Source organism: Embiotoca jacksoni, unplaced genomic scaffold, assembly GCF_022577435.1.
Source record: "Embiotoca jacksoni isolate LCO1_2020_lvr unplaced genomic scaffold, fEmbJac1.0.p SCAF_18, whole genome shotgun sequence".
Taxonomy (NCBI): Eukaryota; Metazoa; Chordata; class Actinopteri; family Embiotocidae; genus Embiotoca; species Embiotoca jacksoni.
Genome location: NW_027185318.1, coordinates 3,760,781 through 3,780,694, shown reverse-complemented (window position 1 = coordinate 3,780,694; position 19,914 = coordinate 3,760,781). Strand labels below are relative to the sequence as shown.

General features: G+C 44.4%; 1 protein-coding gene across 1 annotated transcript in view; it reads right to left on the bottom strand.

The window, feature by feature from the left end:
- Positions 1-13,327, bottom strand: part of kif26ab (kinesin family member 26Ab) — a 63,839-nt gene extending 50,512 nt beyond the window's left edge. The window contains exons 1-2 of the mRNA XM_069152184.1: positions 13,132-13,327; positions 12,647-12,865 (exon numbers count right to left, since the gene is read on the bottom strand). Of these exons, the coding sequence (XP_069008285.1) occupies positions 12,647-12,865; positions 13,132-13,194 (282 nt within the window). The 5' untranslated portion in view covers positions 13,195-13,327. The remainder of the gene's footprint in view (positions 1-12,646; positions 12,866-13,131) is intronic.
- Between the last annotated feature and the right edge of the window lie 6,587 nt (positions 13,328-19,914).

Genomic DNA, 19,914 nt, shown 5'->3' with positions numbered 1-19,914 from the left:
TCACCAGTTAACAATTAGTTGGCTCCCTAATCAGCTGTTTGTGCTGCACGCCTGTCCGTGCCTTCTCATTTAACAATATCACAGCAGACTCTGGAGCTTCTACCTGCCATGCCATCAGTAGCAATCCTCCGCCTGAACCAGTGATAGCTGACTCTTACTGTCTGGAATGCACTCACAGTTGCATCCCATAAAATTTTTTTTAAAAAAAGAGTATTTAGCAGGTCTGCTCTGTGTGTGTGTGTGTGTGTGTGTGTGTGTGTGTGTGTGTGTGTGTGTGTGTGTGCGCGTGTGCCATCCTCTTGTAGAAAATGAACAAATACATGTGATGGATGGATAAAGTCGGTGGACAGCTCCAGCTTGATGGAAAAGGTATTGTGATTGAGGTCCAGGGATCATCCAAAGAAAAGGAGTGTCTCGCTTTCATGATTAACAAAATGTTAAAAAGGATTTCCCTTCCTAAACAGAGACCACAATCATGTGAGGCTGCCAGCCAAAGGGACACGGCCAGATGGAGCGTCTCCTTCTCTCCACTGCTGGCCTGTTTTGGAGACAAAAATGACCCAGACCTGTGTCAACAGCTGGGAAAAGCATCCCTCGCTGTGCTTTGTGAAAGTGATAAAAATAACACCATGAAGTATCCCACTGTGGGTTACGCCCAGAACGGGTCTGTTTTTCCTGGCCGGGAGGGTCACTGTCAGGCAGAGTTGGACCTGCAGCCAACACACATCAAGGCAGCACTTTCCGAGCCTCCATTTTCGCCCCTGTCTTTTCCTGTTTTGACAGGAAACAGGAGACGATAACATAGTCGGACAAACAAGCAGAGATTGCCTCCGACCTGCTGCCGAGCTGTCCTCGTGTGGCGCAGGAGGTCTATTTTCTTTAGAGGGCCTCGTGTGCAAACACACAAAAAATAACACACTCGCTGTCTAGTAAAAACATGGACACCAAGCCACGGTGACGCACAAGCGTGCGCGCAGACACACAAACACATTCCAGACAGACACACACACACACACACACACACACACACACACACACACACACACACACACACACACACACACACACACACACGCACCTGTCTTCACAATAAGCTTGAATAACCCTTGCAGAGCCTGGAACGGTTTTTCTGTGTGCAGAGCGCTTCCTCAGGCTCCCAGTAGCGTGCCAGCACAGCGTCACACAAAGGAGTGCAATAAAACAGACCACCAAAGTCACGGACACAAGGCTGAAAGAGGAGAGATGAAAGCGGCAGTGGTCGCCACGGGGAACCAAACATGCACCGCCGAGGTGAGCAGAGGAGCAATGTCAATATCTGGCAGGGAGAAGTAGGCCGGGGTTGGGAGTGGAGCTGGCCTCAGAGGGCGGCTTTCAAAGCAAAGGGGTGTTGTGGACGACGAGCGTCTCTTGTCCGAGGCTTTTTTTTGGGAATGTGTGCCTTTTATGTTTCAGGAAGCACACCGCGGTGAGACACAACAAGTGGAGTGATGGGGCCATTAGAGGAGGCTTTGTTGATGGTGAGAGAAGCTCAAAGGAACGGGACATTTGATTGCCCTTTTTGATCCCCCACTAGCTTTTGTTTATGAGCTAATTAAGCATTGTTCAGCTGCTGCAGGAGCCTTGAGCCCTCCGTCCCCACACCACCGTGACTTTCAATGGCTACTGTAGGACTTTTACAGCACCCTCTATAACTTAACAGCTCATGCAAGAATCACTTTCTGAGCTGCAATTCTAGTGTGGGAACCAACTTCTGGCAAAAACTGATTACGTGTGCGTGCTGTGAGCATGCGTACTTGTCAGGACGTTTAAGAGGCTGAGAAAATGCACAGAGGAGATGGAAACGCACTCCAAGTCCAATCCGACAGGTCAAATTAAGTTCAAATGTGGTCTGCAGTGACCGCTTCTGTGGGAGTTCAAGTGTACCCCAGTTTGGTCCTGCCACTGGACACGGCGGCCCAAACAGCTCCTCTCTCACAAAGGGATGAGGACATAAACACCCAGCGTGGGACTAGGCGGGGGGGGGGGGGGACCGAGGGGTCAGTGGATGGACAGAGAGGGGAGGAGGGGGCAACGTCTCCTTCGTGGATGTGGTAATGACCGTGTGACCATGTTGGTGGAGGATTGCTCACAATAAAAGGAGAGAAAAAGTGTGCAGGGGTCAGGCACGGAGAGGTCAGAGGCAGCGCAGGAGTACACAACATCCAACTGATGCCAGTAAATGAAATGAAAGAGATCACATGGATTACTTCTGAACATGAACTTAAGTCAAAGGTCAGCATGGCTTTGTATGACTAAAGCCTCCCCTGGAAACCAACACATTGCTTGAACATCAAACTAAAGTTAACACAACTTGTAAAAGTGCAAAGGATCAGAGGAGTGAACACAAATACAGCGTTCACTCCCGATCTGAGCAGTAAAGCTTGGCAGGAATTCACCAAGGCCACGAGCACAGGTGTGCTCCCCGAGAGCTTCCCTCCTGCCCGAGAGCTTCCCTCCTGTTCACCGGGTATCTGAGCAGGGACAGCATTTCCGCGTTGCACAGACATGTTCAAAGGCATTCCAGCAATGTTTTTGTTTGGTGCATAAATTTAGAGGAGTAAACAACAGCTACAATCAATCGTGTTGATGTGGACGTGTCTGAGAGAAGCACGGGGGCGAGCCGCTGCCAAACAGCCTGTGGCAAAAATAAAGAGCAGCTGAGGACCTAATACACGGAACATTAACGATGACAATTTCAGACAGAAACGCCAGCGTGTAGGAACAAAATGCTAACCCAAGGCATCTCCCAATGAAAGTGAAATGGTGAGGCAATCTAACTGCGCCCAATTAGGCCAGAGAGCAGTAATCACAGAGAAGCTCCGTCAGCATTGCATAAAATGTTTCACTGCAAATGCAGCAGAAAGACTTACACACATACTTTGTCAAACAATCCTCCGCAGTCTTGTTCTCACACTCAGCATGTGAGTCGGGCACTTAGCTGGGGGTCCGCACCGTGAGGCCCTGCAGCGGGTTCCCAGCAGAACGGCCAGGACGGCTCTGCTTTTACAGCCGAAGCTGAACTGGTACTGAGCGGTGAACGCAGAGGATGGAGAGGCAGTTTGGGACTCGTAAACAGAGAGGTTTAAGTTTAAGTGCCCGACACACACGAAGGAGATAAAACAGCCCAGAGCTCTTCAGCAAAGAGAGTGACATCATAAAATAGAGCGGCAGTAACTAGAGGGGAAGCATAAAGGACGGCTCTATTAATGGGAGTCGGTTCATGGGAGAGAGGCAGGGGAAGGTTTACTCCACAAGCATCTGCTGGGAGTAATGACCAACTCGAGATGGCACAATTTCTCTCGACAGTAAATATCTGTTGATCTAAATATAAATCTAATTATCCTCCCTTTGTGTTTTCCGTGTTCAGCACTATACAACAGGGCAGCTTTGCACCTATGCGATAAATGTTACACCTTTATCGACTCTGAATTAACTTTACAAGCGCTGAGTTTTGCACATAACAGTTCTGCTGCTTCCTTCTTATCACTCGTGAGTGAGAAGTCCTTAAAAGTTTGTCTAATAGGTAAGAAGGTTTAACAATACATCCGTTTCTCACGATGTTGTTGCATCAAGGAGTACAAAGGCACAAAAAAAGTACAAAAAAAACAACCCATATTTTTATTTCAGCCTTTGCTGTTTTGAAAGCTGCTGAAACATTTTCCCTCAAAGTACAAAAGTGTGCCAGTCAGAGGAAAAAGACTTCAGCTGCCAATCACAGACAAACAACACAGCTGCTGTGGCTTGATTGACTATTTCTGGTGAAAATACATTATGAAAATCCATACAGCTGAGATTGACCTTTCCAGGGTTCCGCCTGTTGAGAAATTCAGCAAGACATTGTTTCCTGGGAATAAAAACAACTTTGCTGTCATTTTGTCAAATGCTGGTCTTATGCCATTTCCTTTCAAATGTCAGCAGACAAATTGCAAGGTCAAGTCATTTAACAGTGAAAATAAATGCACATGGAAACACACTTTGCACTTCTGTATTTCTGCTCCTTCGGCCTACAGAAGGGCCGCGGTGCAAATCTGAAGCTTTAGATGTTCATTTGATGATTTAAAGATAATTAAGCTAATAGTTTGATAAAATGATGATCCATGGCTTGAGCTAACATGAGCACTGAACTAACAGCTGAAGACAGCAGGACAGCACAGTACAGAAACCTTGAACTCTCACCATATTGAAACTAAATCTAAACCCAGCAAGTACCAGAGTAATGGCACTGGCCAGTCACCTTCTCCATCACCTTCTCCATTAACCAGACCACCACCAGGTCTCCTGAGCTGGAATGAGGATAAAACACTGACCGTAATAATGCAATCATAAATTGGTAGCAGTTAAGATCAGAAAGATGGATGACTTCTGCGGCAAAGTGGAAAGGATGGAGGGACTCTGAATGTGCTTCGTCTCTTTCTTTTTCCTCTGGTACTTACGCGCACATTCACACATCGTCAATACACACACTCATCCTCGCTCTCGGAGCTGGACGCTCAAGCATGAAATGAACATGAGCAGCGTGAACTTTGACTGGCATTTTCACAGCGCGCCAGGATTTATGGAGCACTATATACGTATCTGAATGAACTCCTGACAGTAAAGAATAGCCCAAAGCGTAGTCGGGGGGGAAGTCCAGTAAGATGAGTTAACACAGCCCGTCTACCAATCCCAACACAGCCCATCACAATCCATCTGCTATTACACAAACACAAAGAGAATCACGGAGAGATGCATGCACACTGTCACCTGGACACATATAGAGAAATATGGCACGAGAGCTCGCTGGTGCACTTATAGAGAAGCTGCAAGCCACAACCGCACTTTACTACAGCTCCTCCACAGAAAGAAACATCAATTTACCCTGTTGGACTTTTTGTGTGACAAGATTAGTTTGCTCACAGTTAGCCAGTACTGTATGTTTCCTTAGCGTCGACGATCTCTGAACAAACTTTTGTGCAGCAAAATGACTTAAAGCTTCTCTAATCAAAACAAATGAACATGCATCACGTGACTTATCCCATAATGTGAAAGTTGGCACATACTGAATTATTACCAAGCGCTGCAGTTTCACAAACCTGCTTCTCTCGCTGCCTCTCTCCCTGTCTGAGGGCAAACATTGCCAAAGAGGCCAAACACTTGCAGCCTTGTGAACTGGCAGGTGAGAAGTAGACGCTTCATTAACATCTGCCAAAGAGGAAAAGAAACACGGCAATGTCAAGTCCAACTCAAGCACCGACTGATCCACTGTTTGCCGTGAGCGAGGGAGCCACGCCCAACACAGCCCGGAGTTTGCTGTCTGCATATCCATCTTGGCGAAGACACACAGCGTTGGCATTCTCTTTCAGCACATTGCTATAAGCCAGGCGATTTGTCTGCTACCACAAGGCCTGCTGTCAATTGAGTGCGTTTTATGGAGCCAGCAGGAGATTACCTCCAACTCAGCGCTCCTCAGTGTCTCTGTACCATGTTGAAAATTTATCTCAACAACTATGTCTTTTCCAATACTCTGAATCCGACTCAATAATGGACTGCAGTCTGCCCGGACTGTACATGTCTCACTTCAACATGACATATGGTGCCGAGCTCCGGGAGCCACAGAAAGAAAAAAATATTCACAATCTCATGTACACACACACACACACACACACACACACACACACACACACACACACACACACACACACACACACACACACACACACACACACACACACAGCTCACCCTACAGTAACAAGTCAAACTGATTAATTCCCGCTGGTTACACTTCATGTTGCATTTCGGTTCTTTGTTCAGTGACATTTCAGCCTTTGTTTTTCTGTTCTCCGACTCTGTGGACCTGTGCTGTGCTGCCACACATCGCCCTGTCAGCCTTCAACTGCAGATCCATTGTTTCATTTCAGTCTGGCTCTTTGTTAACACATGATCCTTCACCAAATAGCAGCAAGCCCATTCAGACAAGTGTTATTGTGGGTTGCCATCATTCTTCAAACCCGCTAAGAAGAGAATTTAGGTGTTGTCCGAATCTCAGCTTTACGAGGTGCTTTGATTTAAAGTCTTATGTAAAGATTATTGTTAATAAAACAAAGTAGATACATGCTGAGTTATGTCCGAACGAAGTAAAGTAAATACACATCTGTGACCAACTAACAGGCACTTTGAATATAATTGCTCTTGCTCAAGATGATACAATAATCAATTAGTGTTTTCAAGCATTTCTCAAACAGAAAAAGTAAACAATTCCAAATAATCTGATTCCAGCCACACAAATAATAGCACTGGTACAAGGAGTCATTTCCAGAGATACATTTTCAATTTCTCTCATTATTAATCATAAAAGGAGACAGTTAGGTTATTTTAGGATAACAACTGGAGCAGGGGGAAGTCTGTTGTCCAATGGTGCTGCTTCTGGAGAGACAGGAGTGGGATGAATCTTCTTCTCTAATTCTTGGCAAGAACAGCTGAGACACTGCACAAAGCGTGACGCTTCATGGCCTTCGATAACTTGTTGCTTTCTCATCAGGTCATTATATGTTAATTATGCAGCCGGTTTACAAAACCGCAAACTTTGACTGAACGTCTTTGCTGAATAGTTGCTATTCAGGATAATAGGCCGACTGAAAGAGGCACTGAAACTTTTACAATAACTGAAGGCGGCAGAGAAAAAATTCCCAGGCCTATACGGCTCTGAATAGCTCTGCTCACCTTCACAGGTAACAGGAACATCTGGACAGCTCACTGACATTAAAGTGGCATGCAGCCGTAACAGGAAGGGCCAGATGGCCAGACGAGGACATGAGCATGTGCCTATGTATGTAGATGATGTGTGTGTGTGTGTGTGTGTGTGTGTGTGTGTGTGTGTGTGTGTGTGTGTGTGTGTGTGTGTGTGTGTGTGTGTGTGTGTGTGTCTGTGGGCATCTGCTGGGGAGCCTCAGTCAGCTCCTGTTTCATCTTGCCCGCTGTGGATGTGCTCCTCTGAGCAGCCAGGAGCGCAGACGTGAGGAATGGCAGTTATTCCAGGTGGAGAATTCCTCAACCTCCTCCAACAGATTCCTCCACTCGCTTCCTGATGAAAAGTGATGAGCCTGACTGCGACTCAGTTTCCATTTAGGCCCATCAGCTCTTGAATCTGCACACCCTGAACCCATTTCCTGCACTCTGCCTCATAGCAATTTACTATTGCAATTGCGATAAGTAGAAGACTGGCCAGTCACAATTGGGGTCAATTCACTTTCAGCTCACCAAATTAAAGATGTAAAATGAAACTGCAGCAGACACAGTGAAGATGTGGCTTTCATTCCAGAGTTGCCCTTAGGTTCGAAAATAAGGTTTGTGGCCCATAAAAGTGCTCTGAAAGCAGGACCAGCTGTGAAAATCTGGAAGCAGGAAAGTGAATAAGAAACTCTTTACGCTCCCTGTAACTGGTGACCGGGTTATTCCATCGTCCACATTTAAAGAGCTCTGGCTGCTCAGAAGTTCAAAAAAGAGAGTAATGTTGTTTTTTTTCCAAGGCAATTAAGCTCTTGCAGTACTTGAACCAAAAAGTGTCCTTTGTTCTACGCCACTGGGTCCACTCAAGTAGAGATTGGTATTGTTTAGAGATGTCAACATAAGTGGCAATAGGATACTTGTGCCATGGACACATTTAGATCTACAACAAAAAAAACTATTGCAGTCCCTCCACTCCCCAGTCATTAGAAAGGAATGAATGAAGCTGTGGGGACTGAGGTAAAGTGGCAGTGAACAACTGCATGCTGCTGAGGCTCACGTATTCAGTACAGCACGGTAGCACCATGACTGATGTCTGTGGTCTCTGCACCACTTGACACCAGATTATTGCTCTACAGTTTAATACAGCCACATGCCATAAAGCAGAAGTCACGCGGCATGCAGGGATGAAGCGAGTGCACGGCTCAGCCCACAGTCTTCTCTATTCTCCTGTCTCGTCTCTCATCTCCTACCAGGAGGCTCTCTGCAGAGCACGCACTGCTGAGCAGGGACACACGCACACGCACACGCACACACACACACACACACACACACACACACACACAGACACAGAGCCTCAGGGGCTCAGGTGCTTAGAGGTGAATAGAATAATATGGTCATGCTCTGTTTTAACTCTACGTCAGCTCAGGTTTCACAACCGGAGGGTATTTTTTTTTTTTTTTTTCCACACGGCCTTTTTTATTTTCTCTGTCGTTTCCTCCCTCCATCTGCCAGTCACTCGGTCCTCTACACGTCTGCCCTCCTGCAGCGAACCTGGCAGCGTACACCTGCTCCAGCCCAGGTCGGCCCCCTGAAACTCTAACCCACCATAAAGGCTGGGAGAACTGACAGAAAGGTCAGAGGTCAGTCAACAAAGGAGAGGCAACACTGCTCGCAAACTCATGTGAGAAACAGTAGCCAGGTAGGCTTCTCACCCAGGTCTTGTCCGTCACTCCTGGTCTTACCCACTTCTCTTACACTCACTTATAAACACACACACACACACTCATCTATGTGCATTACTATAAACAGCAGAGTAATATTCTTGGCTCATCGGCCATGGCAACTGCACACTCTGCCCTACTTCTCTAGTGACAGATATCCAAATCCAAAGTGGGCACAGAGGCACAGAATGCATTTAGAAAACAAGCGAAAAGCAACAGAGTACGTCACACAGTATTTATTTCACACAAACCAAAGTCAAAGAAACTCAGATCATAACATGTCCGTGAGTATTTGACCCAGAAACATTTGTTGGATGACAAAGAGTTGATAGATTTCCTTATTTCAGCACTTTAGGAAACAAAATCTGATTTAAAATGCTTACAAGGAAGCACTAACAAGTCGGCACTTTGAGCGGATCGAGGGTCAAACGAGAAACAAAGCAGAAACAAATCGACCATGAATCCCAATGAGTCATTTGTGAGAATTAATGTTCCCATAATTTATGAATTCAACATGAAAAAACTGGCAAAGGACCTAATGCTTCAAATTAATTGGTGCAGCCACATTCATAGTCACACTCACACACGCCATCCATAATAGGTTTAGACACATCGTGCACACATCAGCAGTGCATCGTATTCATGATGAGCTAGTGGTTCGCTCGCTCTCTATCATCAAGATTTAACTTGATTCACCACTCATTATAATTCAATCTCTATGGTGATCGGTGCCGCTGTTTCCACGGGAGCAAAGGTCATCAGAAAGGTGAGGTCTGGCTGCAACCGACCTCCAACAGCTCAATTTAATCCCAAATCTTCACCCATCACAGGCCTGCAGGACATTTTCTGTTAATCAGTCAGCAAGCTAATAGAGTTCACAAGGACCATCACTGCTTTTAAATTCATAGGCTTCAATATTTATGAGCGTCTGTTAGCACTGCTGACTTTATCAAAGACCTGCAGTCTCTGCAATTAAACCAAACCAAAATGCTTTCAAAGGCTTTGAAACTCAAAACATTTCCGTGTTTAAAAGTTCAACTTTATGAGTGAAAACACACAAATTACAGTCTAAGTGTTCTCAGATGAAATCCTAAAAGAAAACGGTTTGGTAAATGCACTTCTTTGCGTTCTGCCCGTGAGTAGATGAAGATGAATAGCACTCTTTTGTCTGTATGGTAAATATGAAACTACACTCAACAGCTAGCTAATTTATCTTAGCACAAAGACTGGAAACGGGGGGAAAGTGCTGAACCAGCACAAGTGACTACAAGAAACAAATTGGCACATAAGACTCCAAAGCACGTCTTTTTTACACTTTTTAAAAAAACAAGATATCATTCGTTTGGAAGTTGGTAGGGTTTTGTTACCTTTGGACAGAGCCAGGCAGCTAACAATGCACCTCCATACATATTTCACCAACATAATCCTGACTGTCGGGCTTCCATTCTCTCTGAATGTCATCTCTCTCATGGTTCAGTGAATATAATTAAGATTAGCCCTTTCCAAAAAAAAAAAAAAAAGACATAAAGGAACATGAATATTCCTTTTATCTGTTACTGAAGGGCTCGATCTGTTTGAGGCTGGCTACAAGCGAAGAATTATAATCCTTCCAGGTCACAACAACCCCATCATACTGTCACTATGCAAGTCTGATCACCTGATGATGTCACTGACACACGTACAATAATCACAGAACACACAACAGAAATATAAAATATCCCTTTCGGGTGGGAGGGTTTCACAAAACAACAGTTAGCGTGTATGTGCAGAGGTTGGTCCTATCAGGGCTGATCCTTGACAGATCCTCTGATTACAGTAAGCAGCTAATTGTTTTTTTGAAGATGAGATTTAAGCGGTCGTCTTCCTTTACATCATACCGTATGTAGCCGCTGTGTCCAGCCACAATGAGCACAGCCTACAATTATTGAATCCAGACTGTCTCCTCTTCACTATTGAAGTCACTTATTACTGTAGGTGTTGTTTATTCAAACTAAGTAGGTGAATTCCCTTGATTAGATCAAGTCTGGAGGTTTTCAGTGTCTCTTCTGGTTGTGCCTGTGCTTTTAGAAAGGGGCATTTTTTTTCCCAGAGGGTTTTCATCATCTGCGATCTGAATAAAAAAATAACTGTTTCAAGGCAGATAAAACGAAGAGGTGGCAACTCAAGAACATCATTTCACTAACGTTAATTTGGGGTTAAGCCTTCAGTAAGGTTTCATAGAAAAGTTATAATTACACAAGCACTGCAAATTATGTGTATAAACTGTAGTTGTATGTGCAGTTTAAATGGTTATAAAGACAAACAAAAAAACAACACTGTCCTTGAAAGGACAGTGGATGTGGACGTAAATGCTTTCATGTAAAATAGTTTTTTAATGCTGACCCAGTGGTTTGTGCACAAAAACTTTACTGCATTGCTGCCATTGTCCACTTCCACCACAAGAAAAGGCCTTTACCTCCCCAACTTTCTTGTGGGACAGAGGCCTACTGTACGCTGGCTCCTTTAGACCCAAACAGGAAAATACAAAAGCTGTCTGGGAGGCTTCGGTGTGGGTGAAAGTTAACTTTCCCTCCGTCAGGCTTCATGTCTGAAAGCACATTCACTCTACCCAAACACTCTTCCTTGAATTTTTATCTACTACAACTGTATTCAAACAATACGTCTACAGGCAGGGAGAGGGGGGAGAGGGACGTCTGGGGACCAAGTCGACTTCCTCTTTACAGAAACGGGAAGGCGGACGGATGGGGAGGGAGGGGAAGTGTGACCTCGGGTAAACAGTCTCCGCTTTCGTTTTTTCCCATGACAACTGCAGACACAACACTGGCCGGACCCCGAGCAGGTATCGGGATCCCAGACTCACCGGCAGGCCGCATGAATAACCCTGTTGACCTCAATCCCTCCATGGAGGAAGTAATTTGGAAGCGATCATCCAAAACCGCATCCATCCAAAGAGGCCCAACAGGTGAGCAGCACAAACTCGCAAAGACAATGGGTTTATTATCCTTCAGCGAGGGAAACCCATACCATGACCCTGGTACAATAACAGCACCCTGCCATCACCGTTTGCCACCCCGGTATTAAGGCCCAATTTAGCCATCAACAAGTGCAAAATAGGGGGGAAAACGGGAAGTCTTCATCTCTTTCTACCACACAGAGCACCTGGTGAAGGCCACAACGTACTGCTGGAGGGTCCCACACTAAAAAGGGGAGGTCATTTCCCAGGGCAGATAATAGCAGTTAGGGTTAAGTTAATGTGTTTACGGGGTGGACTCACCTGATACCTGAATGTAGATCTGATACAGTCAGAACTACCTACAACAATCAGACCACACATACAGATGTCTCAAACAGAGAGCCCAGGTGCTACAGAAATGCCCCCTTGTCCCTTGTATACCTGTTCCCGTATGGACATCAGGTGCTGTGGGATTTGGGGTGAACCTTGAAGAGCTGTAATCCAATCTGACTTTGAAGACTCTCCCTCTAAAACGGGAAAACAAAGGAGAACCGACCCGAGGGCAGACCCAGCCCGCCACAACGGGTCTCAGGGCCTATATTTAACAGCGGTGGGAATTGTGGGAGCAGCCATACAGGAACACTTTCAATGCACAGCGAAGGTCGACTGGGACTTAACTTCCTCCTCAGTCTCCTACATGAGCGGCTCGCTCATTTCAGCCCCCCTCGACCCCCCACACCCAGCAGCAAAATAAAAAGATAAGCATTGTTTAGCCAAACAATGGGCCACTTTCAAAGTCTCAAAAGCTTCCATTTTCACATACAAGGCCAGCATTTGAAGTTGAGTATGGCAATAAACAACTGTAAGTGTGGATGGTGGGAGCTTTCTTGCTAGTTAGAAACAGTCAAATGGATCTAATTTCATTGTCCACACGTTAGTGTGAGGAGCAGGTGCAGGCGGGTGAGAAAAAACAAGTATCTCAACAGAAATGTTACAGCATCTCAGAATGAGAGGTTTTATTACAACTCTGTGTTCATCATAACAACTACAACTTTCTTGCCTGTTGACTTTTTGAAACAAATGTGACTATTTTAACAAGAAACACTGTAAAACAGCAGGGGAATTAAGATGATCTCAATAATCCGATTTTAAGGTTTTAACAAATGCAATACGGTTGGAAAGTGAAATTAAGATTGTGGCCACTAAAAGAGTGTAAAACAGGACCAACCTTCAGTGAATTTTGGTCTGCCAGAGCAAGCGCTTGCTTCTTCAGCTCTGACACTTTCTTCTGGCATTGCTGGCAAAAGCCTCCCTTCTCCTCCGACTCTGAGATGGAAACCGACCCGGCGCCCTCGGGAGGAGGCCGGCTGCTGCATCGCGCTTCCTCCGCGGAGTGAAGTCGTTTCCTGGGGGTCGCCGGAGAGTCTCCACTCGGACATCCCTCCACCTTCAGCACAAGAAAAAACAAAAAAAAGTTTTGTCAACTCGTTGCACGTAGAAGAGCAGTTCACGCTCTAAGTGCGTGCAAGAGTGATAGTGAATCTGTTTGTCTGTTCCTTGACAACTCGGTTGAATACAACGCACCTGTCCAAGTGCGCACCACAGAGATGCAGGTTATGCAGCGTTAAGTAGCCTAAATATAAACGATCCAACCTGTAGCCTAAAAGTAGAAGCAAATCACTTTTTTTTTTCACTTCACAGTGAGACACTTACAGTGAACATGCGGCAGTTTGGGTCTCCTCCATCAGAAGCTGCATTGCTCCCAAATGAGCTCATTCTCCCAGATCAAGGTTACAGGAGAACGTCTTCGTCAAACTCAAAGGTTTTGCCACTTCATAGCGCGAGGAAGAGCCATAGGCTACACTGAGGACTTGACTGAAAGTTACCAGTCATCTGTCACAATGCTCTGGAGCAGTAGCTGCTGAACGAAGTCAACCAGGGGAGTGTTTCCCAGAAGTTTACAAGTTGCGGAGGAGTGTTGTACAGGAGGGAAGTCAGCGGTGCGCAGGAGGCGGTATAACTCCTGGAATGGGAGGGGAAGAAACCTTCCTGCGCAGGGTGGGGGTACGACAGGGGTTCAAAGCTGTTATTCCATCCAGCACTCTGGTTATCTATGCAGTCAACAGAGATAGCTCTATATTAGTCTGGCGAGCCCATAAAATAGGCTACTTTCGCTGTATTTCCTTTTGCTTTAAGGCTGACAACATCATGTTATTATAAGCTGCCTGACAGCATTACGTTTTTTCATACGTTCTAATAGCAGCTTACTCTGAGTGAAATATCCCTACCATAGACTTAGTGCTAATGCTTCATCATTAGGCTTCATCAAATGGATATACTTAAATGCCTTACGGATCCCCATATTTCATATTTCCCAAACATTCAATCTGACATTTTTTTTTTCCCCTTTGGAAACTTTGGGCTCTAATGTAAAGAAGGTCAAATGTTTGGCCGTGTACATGAGTATAAACATGGGCTTGGTAGGTTAAAAAGTGGGAAACTCTTTCGTGAGTGATCATAGAAAACAAATAGGCTACTAAATACAAAAATACATTGGGGGGAAAATGGGAAGGACTGATTTCTGTTCCATGCAAAATATAAACGACATAATGTTGCACGTGTTCACTTATCCAAGTCAATATAATGAACCGATTAGACTTCATTTTTCATTTTAGGTTGGTGTTTCAGCAGAGACCAGTTCCAGTGTGCATCAGCAACTTTTGCCTCTCGTGCCAGGCGCAGGACTGTGTCGTTGATGTTACTCTGGCGCCATCCTCTGTCAGAAATACGGAGCAGCATCTTTTAAACTGGAGAGGTGGGCGCAGTAGGGTTAAATATTTATTTGGTCAACTTTAAATATTTCATGCGGGTGATGTAAGCCACAGTGGCCACATGCGTTGCTGCCCTCAACATCTGAAACGCTTTCTCTTTTTGTTGTCCTTAAGCGATGCAGGTCTATTCAGGAAACCCCACCGTGCTTTGGTCCTCCGATTTTACAGGTCAAATTATAGACTACGGGTTCAACTGAAAAGTATAGAACATGCAGTGGAAAATATATCTTCTATTGTGTGCTGTAAAATTTCGAAATCTTAAAGTGGATTATTTGAAGACACTGGAATATATATAATTCAGAATTAGATAATTAAATTCACTTTTCTGCCATATATATTTTGAGATTGTGCAAAAACCTTTTGCTGTTGGTTTCTATTTGAATCATCCAATATCTGTGAAGCCTTGGAGGGATTTGGTTCCATTAACTCGTGCAATAGTTAATCAGAATAAAAGTTAAGACACTTTTTAATTTCTGAAAAATGTTGAAGAAAGTGTTGAATAAGACAAAGTGATGGTGAGTGAAATCAGAGGATGAAGTTAGACATGAACAGAAGATACAGAGGATGCTGTTCAAGGTCCTGAATACTGGACAGGAGCCGTCAGTGCACATAATTTGTCTGGCTCGTCACCATTTTCCACTTATCTGTATAGGACATTCAATGAGATCATTCTTTCTGAGATGACGTGTTGCAAACATCCCTTTACGGCACTCTTACCTTGTTTTTTCTCTTAAGCAGGTGACTTGTAAACCCAAATATGATGTCGGAGTCAACAAAGATTGTCCCCAGGTCTATGACACTGGGGTTGGGCTTCCCAGCTCCGGGAGACCCTGAAGAGTTTGGTAAAGCCATACGGGCTGTAAGTATAGCCTAAAAAATATTCCACTCCCTGGGAAACCTATTTGATTCGTACATCCATCTAACTGACGTGTCTCGTACCCCCTAAAAAGATCCACAAGGTTTTTTAATCCGGACATTCAGTGATTCGCTGGGAGCGCTCGCACGTGTGCGTAAAATAGCCTCTCAGATTTCCATTAGTCTGAGAAGAAAGAAATACAATCCAACCGGCATGCAGAACGGTTTATATCCACTTTTTAAGCCATCCTGAGGCTGATCGTGCGTGATCTTTGAGTGCTGCTGCAGGTCTGAGAGCGAAGGAGCACCTTGTGTATCTGCTGCATGCGCTCTGATCTCCAGCCTCCCTCTCCCCTACTCCCCCCTCTCACTCAGCCATCCTCTCTCCCTCTCTCTCTCTCTCTCTCGCTGTCAGACAGTGATGACCTGCTCTCCCATCCGATTTGCTGGTGCGTCGTTGTCATCCCCCGCTCGAAGATGTAAAACACAATGACAATCCTGGCCATAATCCCATTACGACAGACTCCCTGTAATATTCTAATATTATTCATGTTAGGACTTATAGTGTGTCTGTGGCACACAGTAATGACCTCATCACCTTTTCTTTGTCTATATTACTCCTGTAATGTTCCTGCGCGCTGGATGCATGGTGCATGTTGTAGAATACTATAAGGAAATAATCAAATATTTGACATGTGATTTCTTATGATGATGATCATCATCATCATCCGCAGGGATAGCTGTTCTTTTTTATAACTGAAACTGATCACATTTTGATTGATTTTGAGACTTTATTGCATGCTATATTAAAATCCAATCAATCCAAATGTGCTTTGTAATAATCAAGACTGAATAAGTGTTTTGGGGGACCATTGAGTAACTTTATAATTTAAGGTGTTTGCCACTATTGATGCTAAATAATGTATCTGATGTCTAAAATACAGTAAGATCTCATGATTGCCGATCAATATTCAATAGACAGCCTTCACCTTCAAGCAGGCTGTAGTTATCAGACTAGGAATGAGGCCAGAATCACTGTGATTGAGGAGAAGCATTGTGGGCCGAGTGGGCAGCACTAAAGACAGTGTGGATGCTGCCATCCGGTGTTTTTAGCTGGGGAACCCATTTTAAAACAGAGCATTTTTGTCAGCTCAGTTTTAATTTATGAATTTGAAGCAGTTTCTAGTGGTGTGATGATGTCACCCACATGGAGCCTCTGAACAGTGGGACAGCAATGGTTTGACTAAAATATGAGCTCGTTTTCCAATTCACAGCTGGAGACGACATTGAAGTCTATTTTTAATCGTGGCAACTGAAATAAAAACGCAGTGAATCTGCATTGTTTTGGATTAAAGGGATATTCTGGTAATTTAGTGCCACACTTTTAAGAATCAGGTGAAATTTAAGTTGCAGAGGCTGAGAGCCGCTGACTTTTACAGGTGAAGGCCCCACATTTGATCCAACATTTCCCATGATGCAACAGAATAGTTTGTTTTGTTAAGACATTCTCTGCTTGGTAAGTTTCCACAAGGCTTTCCAACATATAGGCTACAGTCTTTCTGTACACAAGTCTGAGCAGAGATAGCCTAAGCCTTATTACATCACTAGACTATGACATCATTTTCATTTGTTCAGACATTAGAAAGCAAGCTTGAAAGCCACATGACACATCACTGTTTTCATTGTCCAACCGGGAATTTGCCAACATTATTGTAAAGACAAGTTAAATTTACCTGTGGGAAACAGAGAGAAGCAGGAAGTCCTGAACGGAAGCAGGTAAGCCTCATACAATGGCCCCTGGGAGATGTAGTTTTTCTGGGGTTATTATAAATTGCCCAGGTAACTTGAAGCGCAGGGGGCAGAAAAGTGTAGGCCTCCCGGCGGGTCTACCGGCAGCTTGTGAGAGCGCCACCGGTGGTAAGACTGGTGTATCCAAACGTCACAGTTGGAGGGTCACCGGGACAGACAGACAAAGGTTGATGGTGGTGTTTGTCAAGTTTTTATTTTTCAGCAGTGCAGAGATAATCGAGATTTAGACTTTCATGCAACAGCGATGCTTTGACAGCTGAGCAGAGGGGGGTAAATAAATATTCTACGGATGAATACATTATTCCAAAACCACCTCTTAACAATGCTAAACATCACAAACACACACAGAAATCCACTTTTTTGTGTGTGTGTGTGTGTGTGTGATGGGGGAGGCAGGAGATGTCAGTAGAGCGATAATCACAATCCATAGTAAAGATGATTTACCACGTCCGTCACCCTGCTCTCCCCCCTAGAGGAGGTCTGGGTTGGGTCTCCCCCGGTCGCTGATGAAATTCCGAGGACGCGGGTTCCCTTGGGAGCGCGTGTGCTGCTACATCTGCTGCCCCTGCGCACGTACAGGGAAATCGCTCCAGGCATCTCATTAATGCCTCTCCTATGTCTTATCCCCTGCCTGAGACCTCTGCAGCTTCTCCCGTGGCATGGACAGGCTTTGTGAGAAACGTTTAGCAAATATTGATAGTTCTTGGCGCATGGAGAAGATCAAAGAGAAAGGGAGAAGGGGGCTGTCTAAAGAAGGAGAGGGGGGAATAAATGGTGCACAGTGCTTTCATGAATGATTTATGCAATATAAAGTAGCCCTGTTCCTTGGGAAAAAGGATTTGGATTTTCTTGTGTCAGATTGGGAGTCTTCAGTTCTGGTTTTCCCCTCCAACTTCTTCAGAAAATAAAAGATGTGAATGCAAGCCTGTGTGTCTGGAATTTAATTACTGCATTGACAGTCTATAACTGCATGTCCTTGTCTTGATTAAGTCTAATTAAGTCCAGAGTTGGACTAAGAAGTGGTTTAATCAATGTGATAGAGAAGAAAAGTCCAGGAAATTTGTCTTGAACCAAGTTAAAAGCAGAAATAGCATGCTTAATTATTAATACATTGATTTTGAAAATATCTTAGCAGTAACCATTTTTCTCTTAACTGACAGCATACAGTATGAGTGAATTTGCCATATTTACCACAGCAGCAGTTTTCAGTACTTTGGACAGCGACAAAGTCCAGGTCCATCACCCCACACAGATTCATCAGAGACAAATGGTTCTTTATTGACTTGTTTTAATTAGTACCTCTGAATAGTAGCAACAGTAAAATAGTGCAAAGAGGGGTGTTACTGCAGCAGCTGAGCTGTTTAGAAATTGTCTGTGTGCCAGCAAAATTAAATTACTGAAGCCTGATGATTTTTACAGCCCTCCACAGTTCCTGGACTGCAGTTGTGGTTGTAACACAAGGGGGCAGAATGAGAGAAGGAGACAGAGACATGAAGGCAGCAGAGAAGCAGAGTAAATCACACATTTGTTGCAAAACTCTCCAAAGTCCGGCCTTCTGAGACGTTCGCGCTTTTAAAGAGCCACTCCAGGTATTTCTCCAAAGTAGCAGCATTTGTCTGACCGGTCAAGTGGTCCTAAACATTTCACAATTTTGTCAAAGAACTGTTGAACTGTTGAGAACCACTTAATCGGAGAAACTACATACTTCTTCAGAGGAAGGTCCGTCCTCTAAAATGTTGATTCCACTATGATGAAAGAAGAACAACAGCTACAATTAGATTCTGAGACAGTCTGTTGGTTCAGGCACAAATAAACGCATCACTACAGCAGATATCAAAACTCTTGAGCCCGCTGCAGAACAAAATCAACAAAAACAAACACACGCTTCAGCCAAAGTGGTCTGTGTCCGAGGGCTTACCTGGAGAAGGGGACTTCTTTCCTTGCGGTGGTGTTTCTTGGTGCCATCCCTGCTCACAGTGAGTGACTGCAGAGTTTAGCGCTATTTATATAGTGTTTTGGGGCTTGGTTCATACAAGTCTCTCATTCAGGCAGGAATGAGGCCCATGCTGGTCCGACCGGATGAGCTGGGTTCCACCAGCAAGGAGCGCGACAGGGCAGACACCCTCAAGACAGAGATAGCAAATACCAAGCTGAGAAGTCACATGAACATTTGGAATTTTATGCCATCTTTGTTTAATGAGTTAGTGTAATTTTCAGATTAAACTCTGATTTAGCTTCACAGTCAGTAAGAGCTCACACAGAATGCTGCGAGATATGACTCATGTTTGGGTTCTCTGTAGTTGTTCCCCTAAAGGCCTTCTGCAGTCACAATAAACGCATTTACTATTATTCATAGCACATTTCTGTAGAGAATACAAAGGAACTGTGCACACTAATAGAAGTGACCTCCAACAGTTGTTTGGATGTGCACTAATTCATACAGAAAACCATGTGAAATAGAAAACTGCTGGGGAACCTTTGGCCAGGAGTAGTGATGTACTGTTGTATGCGAGTTTCAGGGTTTTGTAACACAGGAAAGATCACAGGAAGCATCTCTTTGAAACCAGAGATTTATTTCTGCTACTGTTTACAGACAAAAAAAACACACACACCACCAAATCACTTTTGAACACACCCTTCTCACACTTTTTTGGACTAAAATAGTGAGAAAACAGCAGCGCTCGAAGCAGCCGGATCGATTTCACGTAATTAAAATGTATTTGCACTCACGTGTAATCACATAAGACCCCCTTACAGATAATAAGATTCAAGTGTGAAAGACTTGAACTGGATTGGTTTAGAAAAGTAAATTATATCAAACAAGAGCAGCAGTGTTTACACAATAAAGGTAAGGAAAGCACAAGTCCTTGTCATCATGTGTGCAAAGAATATAGGAAAACCTTCAAAAATACATAAAGGAAACTGGCAGTTTCAGGCCTTTATCTGACTCATAATACTCTGGATTCTCCCTTTAACATTTCAAAGCGAGAGATATGTGACG